Genomic DNA, 25368 nt, shown 5'->3' with positions numbered 1-25368 from the left:
AAGGAGAAGGAGAAGGAGAAGGAGAAGGAGAAGGAGAAGGAGAAGGAGAAGAAAAGAAGATACGTAAACTAATCTTCCACGGCATGGATACAAATACGTATCCATGACGCTCTCACAGGGCTTTGGCCTCGATGCACTGTTTGCTATATATATAGAACGCGTTACTATACTCGGTGACTTATATATAATATACTTAAGCTGGAGTGAGGATTTAAAGGTCCCCATAGTTTCATGCAGCGCGCATACGATAAAAGAACAACCCTCGACCGATCCTCTAGTGCAGTGCCCGTGTCTAAGGTAATCAGCGGGATGACCAGACTACGGCAACCAGTCCACCGTTGGCTTTTGTCCGTGGCCTCAGCTGTGGGTGATATTTACCAACGCTATGATAATTATATCTTCATGGCGCGCTCTTGCTCCTTACGAATTACAACGGCGGCGTGCTGCGATGGACAGTATAGTAATTAATGGCACCGGCCGGGGAGTAGGGATTAATTGTATATTACGGCGAACGGCACCAGCCAGGGTGTAGGGATTAGATAACACCCAGTCTATGAGCCCTAAGTTCTGACTTGCATGCGCCATGATATATCCTGGGTGGCGTGCTCTTGCTCCTTTCGACCTAATACAGGTGCGTGCTTCGATGAACAGTGTGGTATGTTCGGCACCAGCGAGGGATTAGGGATTAATTAGATAACACCCAGTCTATGAGCCCTGAGTTCCTACACGCCGACGAACCAAGTGACGAACACACGCATATGGGAATCATAAGTCAAAATATGAAGCTTCGATCTGGCTCTAGTCTGACCTCCTTGATGCACGTTTTCCCACCCATTTCGGCAGCACCCATGTACTTACATACTATGTAGGCGGTCGATTTCGCGGCTGCGGCTCCACTCTGATCTGCCTGTCGTCTCTCTTCACTAGGTGTCGATCCAGCCGTGGTCCTTTCTGTCATCTTCTGGTTGAGGAGATTGCCTCGGAGTCGGACCCGGCATGTGCCCAACAGCCTCGGCGGGAACATCGACATTGAAGGATTGTGTCAGGTCGTAGGGTCGATACAGGTCGTGCTGAACAGTATAGGGGTTGTGCTCCTGGTATTCGAGGCCGGTGACCCCCATTGAGTGCATCGGAGGTATAGTGGCGGCGACGAGGTCGGTCTGTGGGTGCACCGGTTCTGCGAGGTACGCTGGACGTGGGTACAGTTGCGACTGATGGTAGTATTGTTGGTTATCTGTCGGTAACAAAGCTTGCTGGGTACCGTCAAGAGAAACACTAGCCCAGTTAAATCTTTGTTTTTTGCGCTCGCACGGCTTTCCAGCGTACCTCTGTGTACTCCAAACAGGGTCAGCATGGTAAGGGACGTTCGGTCCGGGCTCTGTGAGCGCCTGTGCTTCATCGAAAGCCCTGTCTGTGCCTTCTTGTCTTTCGACGTAGCTGCATTCCTTGTTTTTGTTCCGGCACTCCTCACACCCCCGGGATGGCGACCCTTCCACTTCGCACTGAATGACGGATATTATTAGCGTCGAGGGTGACAGTTGTTCCAGACGACCCACCTTTCGACGACTGTGGCGGCATTGTTCACAGGTCCGCGGCTTGCATGGCGGCGGCCCCTTTCTGTTGCGGAATTTCCTCTGTTTGCCTTTCCAATTATCCCGACCAGATCCGGAAGAGGTTGTCGATGTGCCTTCGCCTGTTTGTGGCGGCATCCTGTGGCAAGTAGGTCAGTGGTGCAAATCCAGTGCTATCTTGAAGAGAGACTCCACTTGCCAGTGCAAGCGTTGACTTGCCATGGTCCGTAACAGGTCGAGGTAATGAATCACCGGCTACGGAACGACGTTGCTCCCCCAACGATGGAGAAGCTCTGTTTCAACATGGTGGACGGAAGCTTTATACACGGCATACACCTCACGCCAGAGCCCAGGTCTTCGCTCTCGCGCGCCGAAAAGTGCCCAGCCCATCCAGCTTGCTTGTGATGAGCTGCATGGTCCATTATGCTGACGACTCCGTAGTGAGGCAACGGCAACTGGTCGAGAACGCACTGCAGTCTAGAGGGATAAGTGCGGGCAATTCTGTTTCTGGTGTTGAAGGCAGTGACCGGGCAGCCTCAATCTTCAATGGGTCGTAGAACAAAGGACTGGCCAGGAACCCAATCAGATGACACGGCGCATGGACCACACTGCACACGTATAGACTCACGCCCACCCGAATAGGGTAGGAAACATTCTCATGTCGCTCTCCCCGTCCAGGCCCAACTTGCCCGCATGACAAGCGTACTGAAGCAGCTCCATTGATTCCTCTCTGGAGGGAGCCGGCAACCGGCTGTAGTTCCTGACAGAGCGTGGACGGTGGCGTCTCAATCCACTTCCTACTGGGTAGGGCAGTCATGCATTCCTGCTTTAGCAAGCATTTGGCTCCAAGCTCTTCAGAATTCTAACTCCTTCCTTGAAGCCTTCGGGGAAGACGAAAGAATAGGCTGGAAGAGCTCGACCGGACGAGGCTGGCGATCTGCAAACACGCTTCTGCAGCTGGGCCAAGCACCGCATCATGGCGGTGAGCATGATCCAGCAATAACGCTAACGATGGCCACATACGGAGGATTTGGCGACCAAATCTGCCCCGGGCCCTGCCCGAGCCCCAATTCGTGCTCACGGCTCGATTTGGTCGATACCCCTGTCATTTCATGCGGAAATAACCAAGAAGGTATCCGCCACCGACCGTGAAAGAAGCGATTGGAAACAATACGTCCCTTCGGGTTTGAAAGACAACATTGTCATCCTGAACCTTCCCGCGTCTCTAACTGGATTGGTACGGTAGAAAAGGTCTGGGTTATTGGTTGCCTCGTGTGCGTGGTGTCGTTGCCCGGCAGCATGACAAGGGCCGGGTTGTGCTCATAAAAAGGGATAATTTGGTGGCTAGAACTCTGGGCCACGGGTGGGATGGTATCTTCAGTACTCCCTACGGAGTCCTTCCCCCGTCTTGCTCGCGCCCCATGTAGCCACATGGCATTGCAGCTATGGTCCAGCACAAGTCAAGAACTCAGAGGCTGGGATGGCAAGTCTGGCACGTTGAAGGTGGCTGGACCAAGTGTCATCCGAGGTTGGCCATGAGCATGACCCACGGACGGTCCCACTCATTCATGGCTGCCGGTCACGACAGGGCTTCCGTATGACATACCTCTCTGTCAAGCCAATCAGACCCGTGTTGAGTAGACTGTTCGAGACGGATACCGCTCATGCCTCCTCACTTCTGTCCCGCGAAGACGAATGAGGAATGGTGGTGAGCTCTCTAGCGACAGAGCCTGCTCTAGATCGGATGTGGCGCGTTGCATTTACTGGTCGTCACCCATCGAATGATCCCAACACGACTCCCCAAGGCGGCGACCATTTGTTTGAGTTAGCTCCCAAGGCGTAGATGATGCTCAGTCCGATGAAAACGGTGACCCGAACTGTCCTGTTGCTGGGGCGATGGGAGGAAAAGGATGATCCTTGCAACCAAACCTTGCGTGCAGAGATCTACCGCTGTCAAGGTTGACACCTTTCACCTCTAGGCTCCTCACCCATGTCACCGGTTACAGGCAGCGCTGCAGATAGCGTGTCGGTAGACTTCAATGATATCGCCAACTTTGAAGAAGCAGCTCGACATGCGAATCGTGTCCGGCAGCTATTCGAGAGACGTAGACAGCTGCAGGTGCATCCAGCAGCTCTCCGTAATGCAAAACGGGGCTGTCTCTGCATCACCCGCGTCACCCGCATCGCACCTTGAGGTCAGCTTCGTCGTACGCGATATCAGCCCAAGCAGACACTGACCCGACGAGTCCACCGAGCAATCAAACTTCGTCTCGTGCATGAGCGGGCAGGCGGGCAGGCAGGCAGGGTCTGAGGAGACCAAGTCAAGGTCAGCCAGAATTCTGGGTGACTTGCGCTCTTTCAGCTCCCTGCCTTCCGCTTTGCACCACAGTGGACAGTAATTCTGCTGGACAGTATCCATAAGACGCTGCCATGACTTTTGCTGGACTTTTGCCAGAGTGCTGTTCCAATCAGCAAGGCATGTATATTTTGAGACCATGCGTGTCTACTTTTCCCAGTTTGGTGCGTTGACTTGGTGGAAAGATTGAATTCCTTACCCATGCACTTGCGAGAAAGGCGGCCTCACGAGGCTACCACTCAGGACACTGTATGTATGGTTCCGGTGACAGGTACTGGCTGAAGTGGTCGTGAGGCCCTTTAGAAGCGACTGTTACATTTGCTTCAATTCCGGATGATGTCCGTAAATCCTGTAGCTCGGTTCTAATTCTCCTGGACGACTTGTGTCCTGTGGGCTTCATCCGCCCGTGCCAAAGTCTCCACTGGACAGAGAACTCGCCGAACCAGTAGACCTGGACACTTCACATTTAGAGTGTATCTCCAGAAAGTCTGGCATTGGGCGGGCTGGACCCGAAGCCTGGTGCAGACCAGCTGGCGTCACGAGCTGGAAAGAAGGAAGAAGCAGGAGCTTCACCACAAGATGGGCGGTTCGAAGTCGCTGTCGACAGTCGTTCCAAAGGCGCTGGGTCTGGCTGAACAGTGCCGTTTATGCCATAGCCGCTCCTTCGTCGATGGGCCCACAGACATAGAGAGACCACTTTCACAATAGCCATCGTTACGCTCCGTGACCACTGTATGATAGACGGGAAAACTGGAAGAGCTCGAGTTCACTTCAGCCGGCGACCAAGCGAGACAGTAGTGTAGTGACTCGGCCCGAAGAGGTTGAAGCGGTCAGCGACCCCGGCGACGGGTGTTAATATGTCGGATAAGCCCGCTGGCGAGGAGCAGACGAATCGAGGGTGTTCGCGACCATCAACATCGTGAGGCTGACGCTACCCTCACGACCTGGACTTCCTTGAGCACCGCGTCCCAAGCTGAACACGATCGTACAGGGAGAGCGAGGAAAATGTCGATGCTCTGGAGTCAAGACTGCTTGCCTCGATAACGCAGAGATGTGGAGCAAACCAGGAGCGACATTGTGGAGACTGCTCGAACAGCCTCGCGTCACCATGTTACACGGCCTCTGTTGACGCACTGTCTAGCATGCATCAGGTTCAATGCCACCTGGGAACTTGACTTTATTGCTAATGATTACATGGCACAGCATCCTTGCTATGTCTAATGCCTTCGACCCGCATGATAAAATCCTACACCTTCTTCTTCAGATCGTAACCCACGAGGTATACTCGAGCAATGGCGAAGAAGGCACATCCGACAAGACAGACTATGCCGCCGAACAGTTGCAGGTACAAGAATCCGCCGTGATCGCGGGTGATCAACGCGCCACCAATGGGCGAGCCTGTCAGTGCTCCAAGTGAACCCGCGGCAAACACTGTGCCAGTCCGCACACCAATCTCCTGGATCGGCGAAATTTGTGCAATCAAGGCCGGTGTCAATCCAATGGCAGCACCGGAAGCGAAGCCGAAGACTGGCGCAAAGACAAGTTGGCCCACGTTGGTGTCGGCCGGGATCCAGACTGCCAGAATCAATATTGCCGTTAAGGTGCAAAACACTGTCATGACGTTGAACCGCCCAAATTTGTCACCCAGGATCCCAGGTAGTGTTCGACCGAAGATTGAGCCCGCGTTGAGAATGGAGACCAGGTACTGCGCCAAGTCAAGAGACATGCCGCGACCATGCGCGACAGTCGTGACGAAGGAGAAGACGGGAAACATGCCCCAGTAAAAGAAGAATATTGCGAGAGTGAGCAACAGCATCGGAACCTCTTTGAGCGGTCGACCAAACGCCACGAGACTCCAAGGGCGGGGTCGTGGCGGAAAGCGTGCGCGGAGGGTGAGGATGGCGAAGGTGCAAAGTCCGAGGATGAGAAAGGCACAGGTTCGCATAGCCCATGGGAACCCATTCCTCTCGATCATCCGGCTGACGATGATAGGGAATAGCACACCACCGAGAGAACTGCCCGAGGCCGTGATGCCGATAGCCATCCCCCGCTTCTTGAAGAACCACGTCGAGACACAAGCGACGGCCGGTGTGAAGATGCAGCATGCTCCGATCGCCGAGCAAACGCCCTGGCTGAGCATGAACTGGTAGTATTCCGTGGAGATGGATGCCATCATCAACCCGAAGACGTGCATGAAGCTGCCCACGATCAAGAGTTTCGTGGGTCCGTAATTGTCGAAGATGAATCCCGCCACGGGTCCCGTGGCAAGCATGAAGAAGGTCTCCACTGAAGGAATCCAGGCGACCGTACTCGGTGAGTACTGCTTCAGCTCGACGCTCATATACCTCTCCTGGAACAGTCCCACGCAATTAATCCACCTGGGCCAAGATTAGCATCCGGCAGATGAGCAAGATTAGAGCGCAAGACCACGTACCCCCATGAAACGAAGAAGCAGGCACTCGCAGCGGCTACGGTAAGCCACGCTTGGCGACCGCCATCTGGAAACGAGGAAGGGTCTGCCCACGGCGTCGCTGCTTTGGGAGCCTCAACCTCGACATTTTGTTCTAGAGAGGACCGTCCCGTAGACGCGGCGGGTGGTTCTTTGTTGTCTGTATTGAGCTCGTTGCCCTTTGCGTCCGTTGGTGGTGCATTCTCCAGGGGCAGTTGCTTCTCGACATCTGCCGACATGGTGCCGGTATGTGGACGGTCGAGCCGAGGGCGTCAGGCGAGTTGTTCGATGAGTATCCGCCGGTATCGTACAAACAACCGGAGCTTCAAGCCGCTGGACTGCACCTGAGAATTCTCCTCTCGACACGCGACGGAATTCTAGAAAATGGCAGCGAAAGAAAGAACCGGGCAAATAAAGGAAGATCTCCTTTATTGATATATCAATCGATCGGAATAGAGGTCAAAATGCACCCGGTCAGGCCCACCGTGGATGTACGTAGGAGCTTCGGCCTTATGAAAGCGCGAAGTCCACTGAACCGCTGGGCTGATCGATATCCACCGTGGCAGCTTCGCCGTCGACTAGACCAGCATGGTTTGGACTCTCATTGGATGGAAGGGACTTAAAGCTTGCCGACACCAGCTGTTTCATCGGGGCTAGAGGCATGCCCGTGGTTGATCCGTGTCGTTGTTGTTGTTGCTGTTGTACGAAGGCGTACACAATCGTGCTCGGCTCGCTCGAAAAGCCTGCTCCGCTCGGTCGGTATCAACCTCTCGGCCTCTGGGTAAATAGAAATAATGAAGACTGACGTGACCGATGTGAAGGTGTGTTGCCTGTAGGGACGAGCTTCTTGCCCTTGTCAGCAAACAGCTCTGTGCACACAGGTATCTTCCAACAACTGTCTCGACCGACATGGCGAGCCCGATCGTACCGGTGACGGAGTTAATAGGTTGTCCGCCTCGTACCGGGCGGACGGCCTTTCTGATCTTTCTCTGGCCTGTTTTGTTGCGTTGACCGAGTTCTCACGCTTTATTCCTTGTGAACGACCCCCGACTGTGAACCGCCTAGCAATAAGGGACACTCTGATTCGGAGTCGTGAAAGCGCTTGATTAAGCCGTTGACATGCGACTTTGAGCCTCACAGGTCTCTGCCGTCAAGGAGGACAAACCTGCAAGTGAAACCACAAGGGATTCATGGCGTCTCTTGTACTGATTGCGAGGATCGAAGTAGCTGGACGAGGATGATTAGAACCATAACCTGCGCTTACTTAGGCGCCTTGCGCGTCTGTTCCTTCGATATTACTGTACTCCATACTCCGTACTGTGTTTTTCGTTCTCCGGTCACTCTTCGTCATCCTCCACCGCACCGCACCGCCAATAAATACCGCCTACTGCATACCAAAATCCGTCTCCATCCCGCGATACACACTGCAGCTAATTATGAAGACCCGTATTCTTGGTACCACCGACTCAGCAAACGTACCAGCGTCATAAACACGAAAAGGCATCATTCTTCGCTAGACAATGCAGCGACGTCCCCTTGTCATAATCCCGTTACATGACCTATTAAAATCTATACATTACGTTCACCCTCCATGATCATGATCATGCCCCCGGCCCTCCTTCGCAGGCAGCACGACAAACCGAAAAAGCACTCTCGCCCTGGTATGAATACTGCCACGGGCGCCTTGACAACGAGAAGACAACCTGTGCATATTCATCCCGCAGCATATGCATGGCAGACCGCTCAGCCTTCCGCCGCCGCCTCCAGCCAGCCAGCCAGCCAGCCATGCTCGACGATCATCCCTCAGGTCTGTGAATATCTCCCGTCATGTCTTGTCGAGTCTAGTCATTCCCCCAATGCCGCACTCGTCTTCTTTACCCCGATCCGACGTTTTGTGCTTTGTATCGCTGTTGATCCGCTTCCCTCGGTTCCACCGATATTAATACCTCATCATACTCATATACCCGGCGACAGCCTCCCTTCGGATTGCCTTCTCCTCGGGCGTCTCTCGAACAGACACCGCCAGGGGCTTGCCCTTGCTGACGTCCTTGGTGTCCTTGGCGTCCTTTCTGGCCTTGCTATCCTTGCTGCCCTTGCGCGGCAAAAGGGCCTTCAGGCTTGAGGTGGTCGAGGTGCTGCGAACAGAGGCCGTCTCGTCGGTGGTGGTTGACTTCTCGTTTGTCGAAGGCATGGTGTGAAGTTGAAAGGTCAAATCGGAGGGGATAAGGTAGGGTGTATTAGTGTTAGTGTTGGGTTGATCTGAGAGGTCGACTGATATAGATCGAACAGTGTCCGGAATCCCCCCGTTCACAGTCTGTGTCCAGGTATGTTGACAGTCTTCCCTTCTCCAAGGCCTGAAAGTGCTGAAAGTCGGGAGCACGTAGGCGGCAACAGAAGGGGTAAGTCAGTGGTGTTCCGGCTGCCTGACGGGGTGGATGTAGTGTTCTGTCGTCAGCGCAACATCCGACTCTGGGTTTGATGCTTGTATCCGTTCTCAACGAAAGAAAAACGAGCCTGATGCTGAATCTGAGCCTCCAAATCCAGGCTCCCACGCCTCTTATATACCTCAGTTCAACTACCTTAGCTGGGTACGTACCCTACTTTACCGTTCCCGGGCTCTGAGTCCTCGATCCAGCTCCAACAGCCACTAGTTACCGTCCATAGTACCTGGCAAGTGATAGGATAGTGACTAGATGGCGGCCTTGGCCTCGGGGTCTCGATCCCCACATCAACTCAAGCATGCGAGCTTGCTTATACAAGCAGTGCCTAGGTCCTGTTATTCGTCTGCCTTGTTGCTTGCCTAATCTTTGGCCTTGGACAAGCCTGGCCCTTCTTGGCTTGCGTGGTTCGGACTCACACACTTGTGGGGAAAATGAACACCGATCCTGAACGCGGACTTTGCGAGCGATTGCCAGGTTCCCAGGGACCGTACGCGGCACACCTCGTCTTCATAGTCGCGCATATCCGCGACCAATGGGAAGGCAATGCGCGTACAATGTATGCAAATGAGAGTTTTGCAGGGGGCCGGTTCTGCTCTGCGTGTGTGCATGCGTGGCGCTCGCGCGGTCCTTCCCTCTACGGGATACACAAATAGCAGCTCACTGCCTACAGTACTCCGTAACTTGTGACTCATTCACGCGCCATGGGTCCGAGTACGAGGACAGACGGAAACTCCCCCCTGCAACTGGGACTCGAGCGCATAGGAACCCTTCCAAACCGACGTTCCAATGCAGGGCAGCGCGACGCAATGCAATTTTGTGCACCGGTCTAACAAACGCAAGAGAGGTCCCTACTCGACGTCGCAGCGCGGAAGGGATCAGCAGGATAGGATAGGTACGTAGTGGAATGCAAGTCGGTCGAAGGGTGTCCCGTTGATTCGTTCCAGCGTAGGGTAGGTTACCGAGGCCGTCAGGATCGGATGCTGGGTCAAGCTTCAAAAGCCACGAGGGCACCAAGGGCGTGCTGAGCGTGACAGGATATGATACCGACTACGGAGTCATAGTCAAGCTTCTGTTCGGGAGGTGGAGAAGTGACAAGGGTTGCTCCATGCTGTACCCAGCACAAGTACGTAGTACAGGCGATGGTGCTCAGATGCTAGGGGAATAGTCTGACTCATTTACTGTCCAGAGTAGCCTGCGTGATAAACTAATTAAGTGACTTGGCCTCGTGGCTGGCTCGCTTGCTGATGGTCAAGATGACGTTCGTATTCGTGTTTGCGACCTCGACACAGTTTCAGGATCCGACTGAGATGCCGATGAGCATTTACTGTACTTGCGCAACATGAGTCGAGAGAATGAACCAACTGACGAATATCACATGCCCAAGTGTCTTACTTTCTGCCCTTTTTGCGTATCGCTTTCTCACCTGGATACCCTCTTTCGGAGGTCACAAGCCATTTTGGTTTGCGACGAGGTATATGTAGTACACAGCATACGTAGCCGGACCACAACCGGGAGATGATCCTGTCCTCAGTCTTCTGATCAGACACGATACAGTAAGACTCCTTCGACGATCCATAATCCAGAAACGACTCGATTCCCAGACTACCAGTTTGGGTTCTGATCCTGATACTGATCCTCGTGATGAGACGGCTGTGGACTTGTTTGACTGAAGGCACAGATTCATATAATGTTACCAATTCTCCTTTTACTGTGCACATCAAGGGATTGACGATTTGTACTCGTAACACCTTGATCAACCTCCTCTGTTTGCATCGATTCCCCCATGCCATTGAGACATTTTTATCCGCAGAAGAGGATGGTTGTATCCCTAAATCCATACGCAACGACCTAGATTTTACATGAGCATGTGATCCATAATATCACACCGCAGGCCCATGTAATGCCCACGCCCGTTATATCTATGATTGTGACTTCAACTTCTCCGTCAACTCAGGGACCTTCTCGAATAAATCACCCACAAGTCCCACATCTGCGACCTGGAAAATCGGCGCATCAGGATCCTTGTTAATGCACGCTATGACCTTGCTATCCTTCATGCCCGCCAGGTGCTGGATCGCACCAGAAATGCCGGCCGCGAGGTATAACTGAGGCGCCACGTTCTTGCCCGTCTGCCCAACTTGCAGACTGTTGTCTGCGAAACCGCTGTCCACCGCTGCGCGGGAGGCACCGATTGCCGCGCCCAGCGCATCCGCCAAGGGAGGAATCAGCCGGTCGAACTCCTCTTTTGATTTCAAGCCTCGTCCGCCCGAGACGACCTTTTCCGCCGACGCGAGTTCGGGTCTGTCAGACTTGGCGAGGCTCTCGGACACCCATTCCGTGGGTGACTCGACTTTGGGGTCGACGCCGTCTTCGACTGCCGCGGACCCACCATCTGTCTCTGCGGGGGCGAAGGATGTCTGGCGCACGGTGAGGAGTTTCGTCGAGTCGGTGGATTGGACTGTGAGGATGGCGTTACCGGCGTAGATGGGGCGGACAAATGCTGGCCAAGTTAGCGTGGTTGTGAGCTGGACAAGCAACGGTGGTACCTACTGTCCTCGCTCTCGATACTCATCACATCCGAGATCTGTTGGACGTCCAACAGGGCCGCAACTCGGGGTAATAAACTCTTGCCAAAGGCTGAATGTGAAGCAATGACGTGTGTATATCCGCCTTTCTTGATATTTTCCACCAGCAGCGGTGCCCAGTTTTCCGGTAAACCCCTCTCGTATGCTTCATTTTCCACGGCGATCACCTTCTCGAGTCCTTTGATTTTAGCTGCTTCTTGGGCAATGGTCTTTGCAGCTTTGCCGGCCACGAAGCCGTGCACGGCACCTCCGAGCTTACCGCCCGCGGTCACTGCACCTAAGGAGCCGGTGTTGAGTTTTCCGTCTTTTTGTTCAAGGATTGCGAGCGTGGAGAGCAGCCGTGCGAGAAATGACGATTGCGCAGGTGACAGGAGGGGTCTGGGAGCTGTCTGCGCACGTACTGCCCGCAGGGCTGATTGTCGAGCTACTGGAAGCATCGTGTCTGCTGGAAGCTCTCCACAGGAGACGGAGGAAAGGAGAGGAGCAAAACAGTGCACCTCAGAGTTCAAATGGAAGCATCGAGCCCCCAGATCATGAATTCGGTATTGACGTCTTCAGTTGGTGGAATTCGCCGTTGCTTGAGCCTCGGGTTTTCCAGTTTATGCGAGTTTCTGCCGGCTCCGATCCCGACCATGGTTTCGAATCGGGAAAGCACGTGACTTTAGCACAGGCTTTCACGTGACTGGAAGTAGAGTTTTCTGATTCGTAGGCAAACTGCCACGACTCCGTGCTTGTCAGCTAATGTGTGCATCCCTTCGAGACACGCTTGGACTATTCAGATAGGCCTTCCTCAACAGTCAGGCGTAGGCCCAGACATCGCTCAGATCTTCGTATCCGCAACTAAGTCCCACAAACCCATGCAGTTTACACAATGCGGCTCTGCATCGTGCCCGTCCCATCCCGCTAGACGTAAGGCCCGTTCAGCGCTCCTACATACAGCGACTGCTTTCTTTTGTCAACCCACTCCTTCAACGGCTCTGAGATATCTATGTGACTCTTCTTCATCTGCCAAAACTCCGCCGGCAAGGACGAATCATCACCCGTATCAACCTCCACTATCGCAGCCCGGAGAACAATATCCTGTCTCCGAGCCAAAGCCCACCGCCGCCCGCTCATGCTGATGCCATGCATCAGCGTGTCGAAGATCGGCTCTCTGGGCTGACTCATCTTGCGGTACATGATGAGTTTGAACCGTGCTGCGAGGAAGAGCATGGTGCTCAGTAGGGGCGTGTTAAGTTCGAGGTCCGCGTCGCTAATGCTGCGGAGTGCCATAGCTATGTCTTCGCAAGCTTGAAGCGAACGCTGCAGCGCGATCTCATTGCACGTTGACCCTTCACCTTCCACCAATCGCGCATACAGTATGATGACGCTCGCATGTGAGAGGATGCTGGTGAGGACAAGGTTCGGGTCGAAGTCAATTAGGCCGTCGGCCAGCAAGGTATAGCTGCTAGGCGGCTGAGCTCGAACATAGTTCATCAGGTTATGGTATATCTCGTCACATGTAGCCAATGCGCGCCCGTGGCCTTGGTCGTATCTTCCCTGCTCATGCTCGTACAAGAAGTTGTGCACAGGTTGCAGCCCTATTGCAGACAAATGGATATGGCTCCGAAACGAGTCGCGGAGATCTGGTGTTGATACATATGCCACGCTGGACAGATGATCCATCACGGCAGCCGACACATCCCGCCATGAAATGCCCAACGTCGAGACCGCATCGACGGCAAGCGATGCCCAAGTCAGCGGAACGGCAAGTTCTTCTCCAGTGTTTGTCCCGATAGCAGGCGGACCGACTTGAGCAGGACTCTGAGTCTGCATCTGGTTCAGCAGTTTGCGGAATAAGCCGATGTTTTCGCAGATGCGTCGACAAACCGACATCAGACTGAATGTGCTTGGCACGTTATCCGACCCATAGTCCAAGATGGCCACTACCAAGAGTGCTTGGAGAGATTTCACCGATGCCTTCGAGAATGCTTCGTCCACCACCTGTGATCGGAGATATCGCGAGAGTCGATGCCGGCCATGATATCCCAGGCAGATAGCCTGGCTTGAATATGCCAATTGAAGTGAAATGACAGCCTTCAGGACCAAATCATCGATATGTGTCAGAGGGACTGGAAGGGCCTCCAGCGCAGTCTGCAGATGTTGCCGGCTCATGATGGGCAGCCATGGCTGGGTTTCTTTGAACCAAAGGTCCACCAAAGTATGCAGGTAGGCATGTGGCAAGGTCATCAAGTCTGCAACAGCGGCATCTGACTGTGCGTGGCTGTCACTCGGATGCGCCCGCTGGTTGCTGGGCACTGGTGGAGTGTTGGAAACCGAAGCTTGAGCTGGGGAAGGGCAGATGGATATCGGTTGTGCCATAACGGGTGTAGCAAGTGTAGGGGTAAGTGTAGCGTCTGGGGCCGCCGTGAATGGCGTACTGCGTTCATGCTTGAACCTCGCGACGTCTCGCTCCAAGGCCTCTTTGCACAGTTAGACAAGGTGAGCGGCGAATCGAGTTCTCTGTTAGATACCTATGCGATTCTCCAGTTGAGTCACATAGCCAGCTCGGAGACCGTGCTTCTTCGTTTTGGTCACATATTGGCAACGCACTTTCGCTTTGACGCAGAACGAGCAATTGGGAAGTTGGCGATCACATTTCGTCTTTCTTTGTCGGCACAGGTAGCACCTGGACCAACATGTCAGTCACGGGTAAGCAGAGGTCGATACTGGCACTCACACTGTGGAGCTTCTTTGCTCTGAAGCAGAAGTTTCCGGACTTTCGCTGCGCATTTTCAACCCGGAGACACAAACAATGGAAGAGATGCCTGGAATTCAACAGAGGAATGAGTATTCTTTGATCAAGTGAAGGCGTCATCGGCGGGAGAAGGGCCGACTACCCTTTCTGGGTGACGTTCCCGTTGTTCCAATCGGCGCAACTTGGCCCGATGCATCTCGATTCTGATGTGGCAATGCTTCGTGGACTCATATGATTGAGCAATGTATAACATGCCGGTTCTGCTGGAAGAATGGCATTTCGTACAGTGAGAAGAGTTCGTCTAATCTCGCTCGTTTCTCACACAAGAAGTGAGGACGCAGCCGACGGGCGTCATGGCTTTATCGGTATGCAAGTCGTTCAGGACCGCAGGATCGAATAGCTGACCCATCAGAACCCATCAGTCTTTCTATATGGTCCCGGAAAGGCACGGATTGAGGACACGCCAGAGCCAAAGATCACAGACCCTACCGATGCTATAGTCAGAGTCAAGTTCGTAGGAGTCTGCGGGAGCGATGTGTGCAGCCGGCACTCGTATTGTTGTCTCGGCACGTAAATCTGACATCCTCCAGGTCCATTTCTGGAATCATGGCGGGCTCAATGGGAAGTTTGTCTCGGAGTCACAACCCTTGGTGATGGGCCATGAATGCTCGGGCGTCGTCTACGCTGTCGGCTCATCCGTCAACCATCTTAAGCCCGGCGACAATGTCGCGGTCGAGCCCGGCCAACCATGTCGCTCGTGCGACAGGTGCAAGGAAGGGCTATACAACCTCTGCCCTGAAATGAAATTTGCGGCCTGTCCTCCAGATACCCCAGGATGCTTGACGAAATTCGTCAAGATTCCAGCCGACTTTTGCTACAAGTTGCCACCAGGGGTTAGTCTGCAGGAAGGCGTCCTGGCAGAGCCCATTGCGGTGGCAGCCCATGCGGTGCGGATGATAGGACTCAGACCTGGCCAGAATCTGGTGATATTTGGTGCTGGCACAATTGGGCTCGTGTGCGGTGCGGTTGCGCGGATCTTCGGAGCCAAGAAGATTGTGTCGGTGGATCTCCTAGACCACAAGCTGGAATTCGCGAAGGGTTTCAGCAAATCGAGGACGTTCAAGCCAGACTTGACTGCCTCGCCGGAAGAGAACGCGGCTCGGTTGATAAGAGAAAACGAACTGGGCTTGGGCGCAGATGCCGTGATCGAGGCTACGGGAGCAGAAACTTCCGTCATCACTGCCATCCACGTTCTCCGGCCCGGCGGCCACTGTGTGCAAACAGGGCTCGGAAAGCCAGTGATCAACTTTCCCATTTTGGCCATGAGTGAGAAAGAGTTGCACATGCACGGAGCTTTCAGGTATAACCAAGGAGACTTCAAGGTCGCCATGGATGCCATCGAAGCTGGAAACTTCCCCTTCAAAAGTCTGATCTCCAACATTTTTGAATTTGAGCAAGCGACAGACGCGTGGGAAGCAACCAGACAGGGGAGGGGTATCAAGAATATGATTCGAGGCTATGGATATAGAGATCCCGCCAGAATTAGCCATTTGTGATGTCAGCAACTGTGAATCGGTTCCATGCCTCGCAATCATTGCAGACGACTATTGCGCCAGCGAGGGTCGATATAATATGGCAAATTCAGCTGACAAGGTCGTTCCGACATAAAGCTGATAATATACAATCTGTATGACGTAGGAAAGGCAGGTTTTCAATGCTGACTCCATTCGATGGTGTTCAAGTCAATTCCTTCTTGGACAAGCTCCCACAGTGGGCTGAGCTCTCTCAAAAAGGTGACTCGCTCCTTGACGGCCTTCAAGACATAGTCGATTTCGCTTGTCGTGGTGAAACGCCCAATGCCGAAGCGAATGCTACTGTGGGCACTTTCGTCGCTGTTTCCGAGAGCCCTGAGGACATAGCTAGGCTCCAACGAAGCAGATGTACAGGCACTGCCGGAAGACAGCGCGATGTCCTTAAGCGCCATTAGAAGAGACTCGCCTTCGACGTAGGCGAAGGAGACATTAACGCAACCAGGGTAACGCCGAGTAGGGTCGCCGTTCAAAGAGGTATGCTCCAAGGAAAGCAGGCCATCGGTGAGTCTTTTGGAAAGAGCCTCGATGCGCTTGGTGTCGTACTGTAAAATGTCAAAGTCAGTAAGATTTCTAAATCAGACAACCTCGGAAGACAAAGAGCACTCGGATCCAGTCATAACCCCTGCTATGATAATCAATGCTGTGACATCGTGCTTGAAGCCACATGCTCAGAAAGCCATGCATGTTAAATAAAGCATATAATCATAAAAGAAAGCGTTTGAGAGGATGCAGAAGAGCACTTACCGGCATCTCTGCTTTGGCAATGCGGCACGCCTCTCCGAATCCGACAACAAGATGGGGAGCAAGTGTGCCACTGCGGAGGCCTCGCTCCTGACCTCCGCCACTAATGATGGGATCGATTCTGACGCGAGGTCGTCGTCTGACGTAACAGGCACCAATTCCCTTGGGCCCGTAAATCTTATGGCTGGAGATCGACATCAAATCCACGTTCCAGGCATTGACATCGATAGGGATCTTGCCGACAGCCTGGGCGCCATCGGTGTGGAAATACACCTTCTTTGACCGGCAAAGCTGGCCGATTTCTTTCATGGGCTGGATGACGCCGATTTCGTTATTGACGGTCATGATGCTGACAAGGGCGGTCTCGGGCCTAATGGCCTCTTCCAACTGCTGCAAGCTAATCAAGCCGTGTGAGTCGACTGGGAGATATGTGACTTCAAACCCCTCGTCTTGTAAGTGGCGGCAGCTGTCCAAGACACATTTATGCTCTGTCTGGCTTGTGATGATGTGTCTCTTCTTGCCTGACCGGCCGAAAAACCTGGCAACGCCCTTGATGCTCATATTATTGCTTTCAGTCGCGCCACTGGTGAAGATGATTTCTTTAGGATCAGCGCCAATGAGCTTGGCGACATGTTCTCTTGCTTGTTCCGCAGCTTTCTCGCTCTCCCATCCGTAGGCATGTGTCCGAGAATGAGGATTGCCATAGAGACCAGTAAGGAAGGGTAGCATGGCGTCGAGGACTCTAGGGTCGACAGGTGTAGTAGCCTGAGCATCGAGGTAGATGGGACGAGTACCCTGGTCCATGATTGTGGCTTGCTTCAAAATCCCGGCGGATGGACTCATCATTGTGTCGGCACTCATACTCGTCCCTGGGACGTTGACTTCTGAGGGAGCATTGCCGCTCTGTTGGATAAACTTCTTCTGGTCTGCTTTGATGGCGGCATCAATGTCGGCGACCTGGGCATTGGATGGCTTCGACTCGGAGACATAGTGGCGACCCTGGGTTGCGATGGAAGCACCTCGCAATTGCGACGAAGTCAGAGATGTGGATGAAGTAAGCCTTCGAGCACAGACTCTCGACGCCTGTCTCATCATAGACGAAGCAGGAGCAGACATTATGAAGATATCTTGGACCAGCTGAATCTGTGGGTTACAAACGATGGTGAGGGCGAGGATGATGAAAATGCGAGAATCACAGCTAATGGAGTGATTTGATCTGATTAGATCACTATGCTCGGGCGACCTTCCAGCCGAGCTCGGGAGGCCTCTTCTTCGGCACCGAAGCACTTGTACGAGTAGCACAGCAGGTAAATGTGGTAAGACAAGCTAGTTAAACTGCAGGGTAGGTAAGCACCCGCCCAGTCAGCAACCCTTTAACTGCAGTATCTCAACGCAGCTTCAAGAGACACTCTTGCAAGTATCTTTTGGTCGCACCCTTCTGCGCAAGCTTCAATTCTGTCATTACTCCCACGCACTGGACACTTCCCGAAGCAAAGACTCGAACGTGTCTTCCGCCGCCTTCCAATCTTCCCTACCTAGGGACGCACAGCCACATCGCAGCCGTGCTGCGTCATTGATTTCTTGTCGCCGAGGGCGTGCCCAGCGAAAGTGTCCCGCATCCTCCGAGAGCCCAAGGCCCCTCTATTCGATTCCTCCACCACCGCCATCTCTCCCGCTTAGGCACCAGGAAATCCACTGCGTACACAGCTGCAACTCTGCGCCGTAACCACTCCTTCCGCCACGCTCCGGCGCATTCTCGAGGTCGCTACGAGGGGAACAAGCGCGAACAGTCAGTCTCGCCAAGATGAGTCTGAAAGGCGTAGGCAAGAGCCTCACCCGGGCGCCACAATCGTTCAAGCAGCGCTTTAATATTGGCGAGAACACCAAGGACGCCGTCTATATCGATGCAGAGCGACGGTTCCAGGAGCTCGAAAAGGAAACTAAGAAACTGCATGACGAGTCGAAGAAGTACTTCGAGGCCATTAATGGTATTGCATTAGCCACAACTACGAGGACATACTGTCAGGCTGACTGTCATAGGCATGCTGAACCACCAGATCGAGTTCTCAAAGGCCATTCAAGAGATCTACAAACCCATATCTGGGCGCGTCTCGGACCCGAACTCGCTGATTCCCGAAGGCAATCCGGAAGGCATTCGAGCCTGCGAAGAATACGAGGCCATTGTGCGGGAGCTGCAGGCAACACTACAACCTGAGCTGGAAATGATCGAACAGCGGGTAATAGCCCCTGCCGACCAATTACTCGAGGTCATCAAAATCATCCGCAAAATCAACGTCAAGCGAGATCACAAACAGCTGGATTATGACCGTCACCGGACGACCCTGAAAAAGCTGCAAGATAAAAAGGAAAAGACGCTGAAGGACGAAAAGGCTCTTTTCAAAGCAGAAAATGACGTGGAACAAGCCACACAGGACTACGAATACTTCAATAACCTGCTGAAAGACGAACTACCTAAACTCTTCGCCCTAGAAGCCGAGTTCATTCGGCCCCTCTTCCAGTCGTTCTACTACATGCAACTCAACGTCTTCTACACCCTCCACGAAAAGATGCAAGCCATCAATATCGGCTACTTCAACTTGAATCTGGATATTGAAGAGGCCTTCGAAATGAAGCGAGGCGACGTCCAGGAACGAGCAGAGGCTCTCTCGATAGTCCATTTCAAGACTGCGGGAGGAGCGAAACCCCGTGGCGTCTCAAAATACGCCAGCTTCGGCTCTAAGGGCAAAGAAGCAGAGGCGAATAGCAGCCTTAAATCACCATATGGCAGTCGGAGGACAGCTAACCCTGAGGACGGCGTTGCCAATCCACCTCCGCCATACTCGCCCAGCGGCTCAGCAAGTGCGCCCCACAGCCCTGCTATCGGCAGTCCTGCGATCGGAAGCCCGGCTCTGGGCGCGGCGATTGCGGCTAAGGGAAAGCCTCCACCACCGAAGCCGAAACCCTCTCGTCTGAGCGGCGTTCCGGCTGCTGAGACTTGTACGGCATTGTACGACTACGAAGCCCAGGCGGAGGGAGATCTCAGTTTCCTTACGGGGGAAGTTATTGAGATCGTACACAGGACGTCAAACGAAAACGAATGGTGGACGGGGAGGGTCAACGGGCGACAAGGACAATTTCCCGGTAAGTTGAGCTTGCAATGTCTCTGTTCCTGTATTCTTCAATGGGTTTTCGTCTTTGCACAAAGGGCTGATCGAAGCAAATAGGAAACTACGTGCGCATGAATTAGAAGCCTGAACACGCGCCTTGGACATGCATTTGAAAATAATTATTGACATATGACAAGACGTCGTTCATGCGCATACCTCTATGCGTGTATACTTCTGCACTGAGAACCGCCACACTATCGAACGAGCCCACGCCCGGTACGACGCTCTGAGTACCCGAATTGTTGGGTGGTGATATGATTCCTGAGCAGAGCTGATCTGTCCGATCCGCGGGGGTAGACCCGTGAGCGCGGCTGAAACCCACGGTCATGCATGGTATCGGACTGCTGGTAACATTGGCGGGACTGTTTGATAGAATGAATGGTCGGGAAGTACATTACGTACCTATATAAGATGGTTAGGATGTGTATACAATCCAACCACCTCTTCACCTCGAGCCTTGTCTTGCTTTGCGACCACTCCCCAACTTCGCACGGCCTCTGTCTTGCTTTGTTCGCAATCACAATCGCCATCGCCACCCAGCCCAGGTCAACCCAGCCCAACCAGTCCCTGTGCCAAAGCCATGTTGGCATTGTGAGTTGTCTGCACCGCTCACGAACAAACAGTCTCTCACGTTTGGCATATAGATGCGGTAGGTGATCAATTTCAGTCCGAACACGAGACGATTTCCGCGATGGAGTCTTCTCATTGGCCTTGCCATTGTCCGAACAGCACCGCGTATTCTGTACCGTGTATCCGTAGCGGTCCTCATGTCCAACCTGCACTACCGTCGTGATACGGGATACCGCCCGCCTACTGGGGATATCGACCATTTATCCAAACACCAGCTACGAGTCGAGATATCGACCGTTAGTCGAGATTTTTTATCGATCACAATATGAGATATCCATCGTCGAGAAGCCTTAACTACTACTGCTACGTATCCGAGAGATCTGCATGGGTTTTCTATCCGTGGCTATATCTGTATCCATATCTGTAGTTATACTCCGTCGTTACTCAGTATGTGCCGAAAAGAGATACTTCCCCCTAATGAGCATACAGCAGAATAAGGGATAGTCGACGTACGAGGATAAGGAAAGGCCGGAGACGAGACTCATCAACAAGTACAAACGCGTCAGAATTCACGAGTCGCGAATCACGAATCACCAGCCATCAGGCCAATGGCACAGCAAGAGTCCCAGTCAGGCCAAAGCAAGGAATGATGGAACGATGGAAGCCAGCCAGATTGGTTTGTTGTTTCTATCTCTCTCCCTCTTTGCCTCTTTCGTACTCCGCCGTTGTGTTCGCCTTTGCCTTCTTCTAGCACCTTCCTTCTCGAGACATACACCTACATCGCTCATCGTAGCCAAAAGCCCTGATTAATCGCTAGGTACGCAGCATTTTCGCGCCATGTTGTCCGTGTCCGTGTGCGGTTGTGTGTACTTGTCGTAGGAGCAGGAGTACGAGAAGGTGTTCTGGCTCTGGCTTTTCCTTTCCCCTTCCCTTCGTCCTGTTGATCGCCGGATGCGGTCGTCGGGTCGATTGGCCTGGAGAAGTGATCGGATCCTTGGGTTTTGTTGCCGAACGCGGGCCAAGACGATGGCGGATCGAGGCCCAGGGCTTGGGCTGTGGCGTCTCCTTGAGGTGGAACCGCCACGTCAGGCTCCGGTTTGTCCTCTGCGGCCGTGGAGAGATTCGGAGTCGCGTGGAAGTGGGCGTGGACGGCATGAGTGCTGGGATCCGGACTGAGATCGAGATTGTATGCTTCAACTGCTGCTTCCCCCTCGAGCTTCAACCTCTTGGGTCGTTCGGCTAGACTTGGACCCGCGAGATGCCGAGATTCCTCTTTTGCCACGAGTGAGACATCATCCTCGACAGTCGGTGGTGCATGCTCGAGGCCGCCGCCGGTCTTCCGCTTCCTCTCGCGCTGTGGCATGGCGAACGTGCCGTCCAGTCGCCTCATGCCTGTAAATCCGAAGGTGGGATCGAAAGAGATGAAGACGAGAGCTCGTTCGGGGGAGCCAGGCTCCCGAGGCGGACCGGCCATGTAGATGATGCCTTCGTCACCGAGAATCGCGCTGACGTCGCCAGCCCTCCCGTCGGGGCAAAGAACGTCGTATAGCTCTTGAGGTGCATCATCCGGTGGCCACAGATAGACACTGCTGGGCGAGAACATTCGCTCACTGTCCTCTAGCTCCATTTCGTCCCGGTCCTTGATCCGCGGCCGAACCATCACAGCCGCTGGATGCAAGGACCTCTGATCCCTGACAAGCGGACTGAGCTCCTGTCTGCTGACTACACGGAGACGGATGCGCTGCCGCGGTCGCCACTCTCCCTCCGGGATGAACTCGTCCGTGACGAGGTCGACAAAACACTGCGTGTTGAAGCTGTACCCGTTCCATTTCGTCTTGGCCCGAATATACTCCTTGACGGTCTCCTCGTTGGTGGCCGGAAACTCCGTGTGCACGTACCGGTCGATCCGCACGCCGGGCTCCTCGTACCTGCTATTACTGGTCTCGTCCAGCGTGCTGATCAGGCGGTCGTTTGTCGGGGGATGGCGCATGCCTTCTTTGAGGTCCTTGAGCCGGACCCGGTCCAGGGATTGCGTGTAGTAGGTTCGGATCGACCTGCTGCCCCCGTTGGCCCACTCCTTTCTGCATTCGACGAGCAACAACTCGCCGGTGCGCTGATCGATCTGGAATCCGAGGTCCGTCCAAGCGTCGTTGATCGGCCCCTCGAGGTGCTGTCGGCGCCAAACGACCTTGATGACCAGCTCGGGCTGCGGGTCGTCCACCCGGAATCTGACCACGTGGTAGTAGCTTGTCCAGTCCACCTCCTCGCTCTCCAGACTCGTTTGGTTTGTCACGGCGTAGAATTCGTCTTGGTGGAGGGTGAAACATGCCGTGGATCCTATCTCGGAGCCGTAAAACCCCTGCAGCTGCAATGGTTCTGCGTGGACAGGCTCGGCCGTGTCGAGATGGAAGGCCTGCAACAACCATTCGTGGTGGCCATGGCTGCCCGTTGCAGAATGCGAACCCATAACCAAGTACTTATCCGTATGTCTCACGAAGAGCTTGCTGTTTGACCGGAAGCGGGAACACAAACGGACACGAGGATGCAGACCCTGGGTCGAAGAGCCGCTTGACGGCGTGGCGTCAGAGACGTCGATGGCGAAGACGTATTGGCCGAACGCGCCAAAGTCACAGTGCAGAACCGTTATGTCATGGGCGTAGCCTAGCACTTGCATCGAGTGGAGAGAGTCGAGATCTAGAAGTCCCGTTTGCAGTTGGGTGACGGCGATGTGATTGACAAGCACACGGCCCTCGAACACCTTCTCCGTGGTCCTCTGGGCATTGAAGTTCAGGATACGAAGGTACCCACCTACTGTATAGCACAGCATCCCTGCGCCGTAGGCGAAAGTCGAGGCGTATGCTATAATCGAGGTCGAATAGGGCGAGGCTTGTCGTAAAGCAGTCTGGCACTGATGGATGCGACCCAGCGTCTGCCTCTGACTGGTATGCGACTGTGACTGCGCGAGCTGCACCCAAAGATGTCGTGGGAAGGTGGCCTGGCGTTCTGTGTCAGTGGGGGATCTCGATCAAGAGGGCAAATCAGACCTGTAAGGCGTTCCTGGCCGAATGTTCATTCTGAAGATGGCGATAGAGCGGCTTGCAGGTCCTGGCAAGACTCTCGTAGGAGTGGATATCTAGTCGTTTCGCAATCTGATACACGACATCATACGGAAGTGACTCAAGCCCAGTGAACATGCCCAACAACGAAACAAGATGGGGCTTGCGGTCGATGAGCAGACCAAACAGTGACGGGCCGGTATGACACATAGCATGGTGGAAGCCCAGTTTCGGTGTTCAGAACACGGCCATTGCGAAAGCAAGCACAGTACACCATGAGCGAAAGGCAACAAGGCTGGGGGAGGGTGGTCCATATAGATCTCGTTTCCACCATCTTGGAGTGAAAAAGTCAGGCTGGCCATTGAGGGAACACAGGAGAAGGGAGCTCACTCGCTCCCTGCCGCAGAGCCTCAAGTCATCCTCGAATGCGAGCGAAGCCATGAAGGGATAAGCTAGACTGCAACGGACATGTAGAGTAACTTTCATATCGGGTGATACCGAAGAAAAGGACCAGAGAGCTGGAGAGAAACCAAGGAAGCCGACGGTGAGAAGATGGACCAACAGGAGGAGCGCAAACAGAAGGCGCCCCAGTTTTTGAGCCTCATGCCTGGGCTAAAAGGGGGGCCTTGCGAGGCGGCCTCTGCAAGTCCGAGCACCCCGGTCCTGGTTCCTCTGCTGCCCCAACTGTGTACTATATATCAGTACGACTCACCGGTCCCCCTTGCACCCTTGCAGACAAACAGAAACAGATGCCAGGGCATCTTCAGTGCATCCTGCAGCCACGACCAGCGCATCCGTCGCCACGTGATGCAGTGTAACCGGGTGTGAGCACCGCTTGGTCTGCCTGTAGGGTTGCTCCAGGCTTGGACGAGTTATAAATCCTTGCCCGCCCACCTCATGTGCAACGCTCAGCCTCCTTACCTGTGCCCAAGCAAAGTCTATTGCACTGCCTCTCTCTGCCTCCCCTCTGCCTCGAGACCAGCTGGGATGCTCGGAATCTTTTGCCTGCGCCGTAAGGCAATCCCGCATAATCATTATGATCACGCACACTCGATGTGGCTGGATCTCTCGTACTGTGCCGCCTCGCCCACAACCATTAGTATCATACTTGCTTCCCGTGCATCCTGGATGGGTTTCTGAGCAACTTTCTCCTCGAATTGCGTGTCAGCTGAAGCACCTGGCGGCCGTGGAATACCCCGCCACATCGCCCTTTGGCTTCCAACCGGGTCACATGGGAAGGCAGCGGCACCTTCAAGCAATCCCGCGATATCGATGCCCGAACTTTACGCAAAGGATGACAGTCCGGCTGAGAAAGCAGAGCTGCATTTCACGCGCCCTGTCGCATGACACCACTAGAGCTCCTAACTTTCTGAGGTGAGGCTGCCAATCTGCAACGTGAGGGATATTGCTCCTCCAACGGGCAGTGAATCGACCTTGAAGGCATGGCTGCGCGCCGGGGTTCGTGGAAGCCGTTATCGTCCTCGGATGGGCATCAACTCCGGTACAGCTCGCTTAAGGGAAAAGTCGAATCAATGCAGCAATGCTAGCGGAATATGCCTCCTCGACGCAGCTTCGGACCCGGCTAAAGAGGCTTTCTGGCTTAGCAGACGCAGCTATCAGGAAGGCCATTGCGTCGTGTCTGCGCCTTGCCACTATGAAGGTATGTACAAAGCCCGAGGATATTAATTCCCGGGTCGCGTAATTGGTCTTTGCAGGAGAAAAGCCTGCAGAGTGCCCGAACAGGTAGAGGACGAATTCTGTGGTCCTTCAGAGAAAGAGTCTACGCATGGCCTGACGTGTCGCGTAGATCATGGGTGTACTCAGCCGGTGACGCCGTCCTTGAGACGTCTTGCGAGATCTCGGCCGTGTAAAGCCAGAGGCCGCAGGAGCCGCCGCAGGATGGGGTCTTTCCTAAGCAGCTTCACGAACTCCGATTGACACCTCCAACGAAAAAGCAGGACAGCGGGCTGCAGTTGGTAAGAATAGCGGCGAGTTAGCAGGCACGCAAGGTCTCTGAAGGCACCCAACTCTGTTTGGCTTGGGCTCTGGAACCCGCATCCCGTCGCTAAGCTGGTCGAACTCAAAACGCAAACCTAATGACCA

The 25368-nt window shown here is 54.0% G+C and overlaps 9 protein-coding genes across 9 annotated transcripts; 2 read left to right on the top strand and 7 right to left on the bottom strand.

Annotated features, from left to right (window-relative positions):
• Positions 1–5173: 5173 nt before the first annotated feature.
• Positions 5174–6615, bottom strand: G647_08110 (uncharacterized protein; the record flags this gene model as incomplete). Its single annotated transcript, XM_008732422.1, has 2 exons — positions 5174–6305; positions 6362–6615. 2 exons carry the CDS (start codon positions 6613–6615, stop codon positions 5174–5176), a joined length of 1386 nt encoding a protein of 461 aa, XP_008730644.1.
• A 1700-nt stretch (positions 6616–8315) lies between these two features.
• Positions 8316–8567, bottom strand: G647_08109 (uncharacterized protein; the record flags this gene model as incomplete). The annotated part of the gene is made up of 1 exon (XM_008732421.1): positions 8316–8567. One exon carries the CDS (start codon positions 8565–8567, stop codon positions 8316–8318), a length of 252 nt encoding a protein of 83 aa, XP_008730643.1.
• Positions 8568–10736: 2169 nt separating this feature from the next.
• On the bottom strand, positions 10737–11839 carry G647_08108 (uncharacterized protein; the record flags this gene model as incomplete). The annotated part of the gene is made up of 2 exons (XM_008732420.1): positions 10737–11317; positions 11368–11839. 2 exons carry the CDS (start codon positions 11837–11839, stop codon positions 10737–10739), a joined length of 1053 nt encoding a protein of 350 aa, XP_008730642.1.
• A 466-nt stretch (positions 11840–12305) lies between these two features.
• On the bottom strand, positions 12306–13763 carry G647_08107 (uncharacterized protein; the record flags this gene model as incomplete). Its single annotated transcript, XM_008732419.1, has 1 exon — positions 12306–13763. The coding sequence occupies one exon, from the start codon at positions 13761–13763 to the stop codon at positions 12306–12308; it is 1458 nt and encodes a 485-aa protein (XP_008730641.1).
• A 153-nt stretch (positions 13764–13916) lies between these two features.
• On the bottom strand, positions 13917–14069 carry G647_08106 (uncharacterized protein; the record flags this gene model as incomplete). Its single annotated transcript, XM_008732418.1, has 1 exon — positions 13917–14069. A coding segment is annotated over one exon (153 nt), but the record flags the coding sequence as incomplete, so codon positions are not given.
• A 423-nt stretch (positions 14070–14492) lies between these two features.
• G647_08105 (uncharacterized protein) lies at positions 14493–15695 on the top strand (the record flags this gene model as incomplete). Its single annotated transcript, XM_008732417.1, has 3 exons — positions 14493–14504; positions 14552–14674; positions 14730–15695. The coding sequence occupies 3 exons, from the start codon at positions 14493–14495 to the stop codon at positions 15693–15695; spliced, it is 1101 nt and encodes a 366-aa protein (XP_008730639.1).
• Positions 15696–15850: 155 nt separating this feature from the next.
• On the bottom strand, positions 15851–17588 carry G647_08104 (cysteine desulfurase, mitochondrial; the record flags this gene model as incomplete). The annotated part of the gene is made up of 2 exons (XM_008732416.1): positions 15851–16273; positions 16476–17588. The coding sequence occupies 2 exons, from the start codon at positions 17586–17588 to the stop codon at positions 15851–15853; spliced, it is 1536 nt and encodes a 511-aa protein (XP_008730638.1).
• A 688-nt stretch (positions 17589–18276) lies between these two features.
• G647_08103 (uncharacterized protein) lies at positions 18277–19696 on the top strand (the record flags this gene model as incomplete). Its single annotated transcript, XM_008732415.1, has 2 exons — positions 18277–18460; positions 18513–19696. The coding sequence occupies 2 exons, from the start codon at positions 18277–18279 to the stop codon at positions 19694–19696; spliced, it is 1368 nt and encodes a 455-aa protein (XP_008730637.1).
• A 1297-nt stretch (positions 19697–20993) lies between these two features.
• G647_08102 (uncharacterized protein) lies at positions 20994–23475 on the bottom strand (the record flags this gene model as incomplete). The annotated part of the gene is made up of 2 exons (XM_008732414.1): positions 20994–23204; positions 23254–23475. 2 exons carry the CDS (start codon positions 23473–23475, stop codon positions 20994–20996), a joined length of 2433 nt encoding a protein of 810 aa, XP_008730636.1.
• Between the last annotated feature and the right edge of the window lie 1893 nt (positions 23476–25368).

The sequence above is a fragment of the Cladophialophora carrionii genome, assembly GCF_000365165.1.
Source record: "Cladophialophora carrionii CBS 160.54 unplaced genomic scaffold supercont1.7, whole genome shotgun sequence".
NCBI lineage: Eukaryota > Fungi > Ascomycota > Eurotiomycetes > Chaetothyriales > Herpotrichiellaceae > Cladophialophora > Cladophialophora carrionii.
This window is presented reverse-complemented; position numbering and strand designations above follow the sequence as displayed.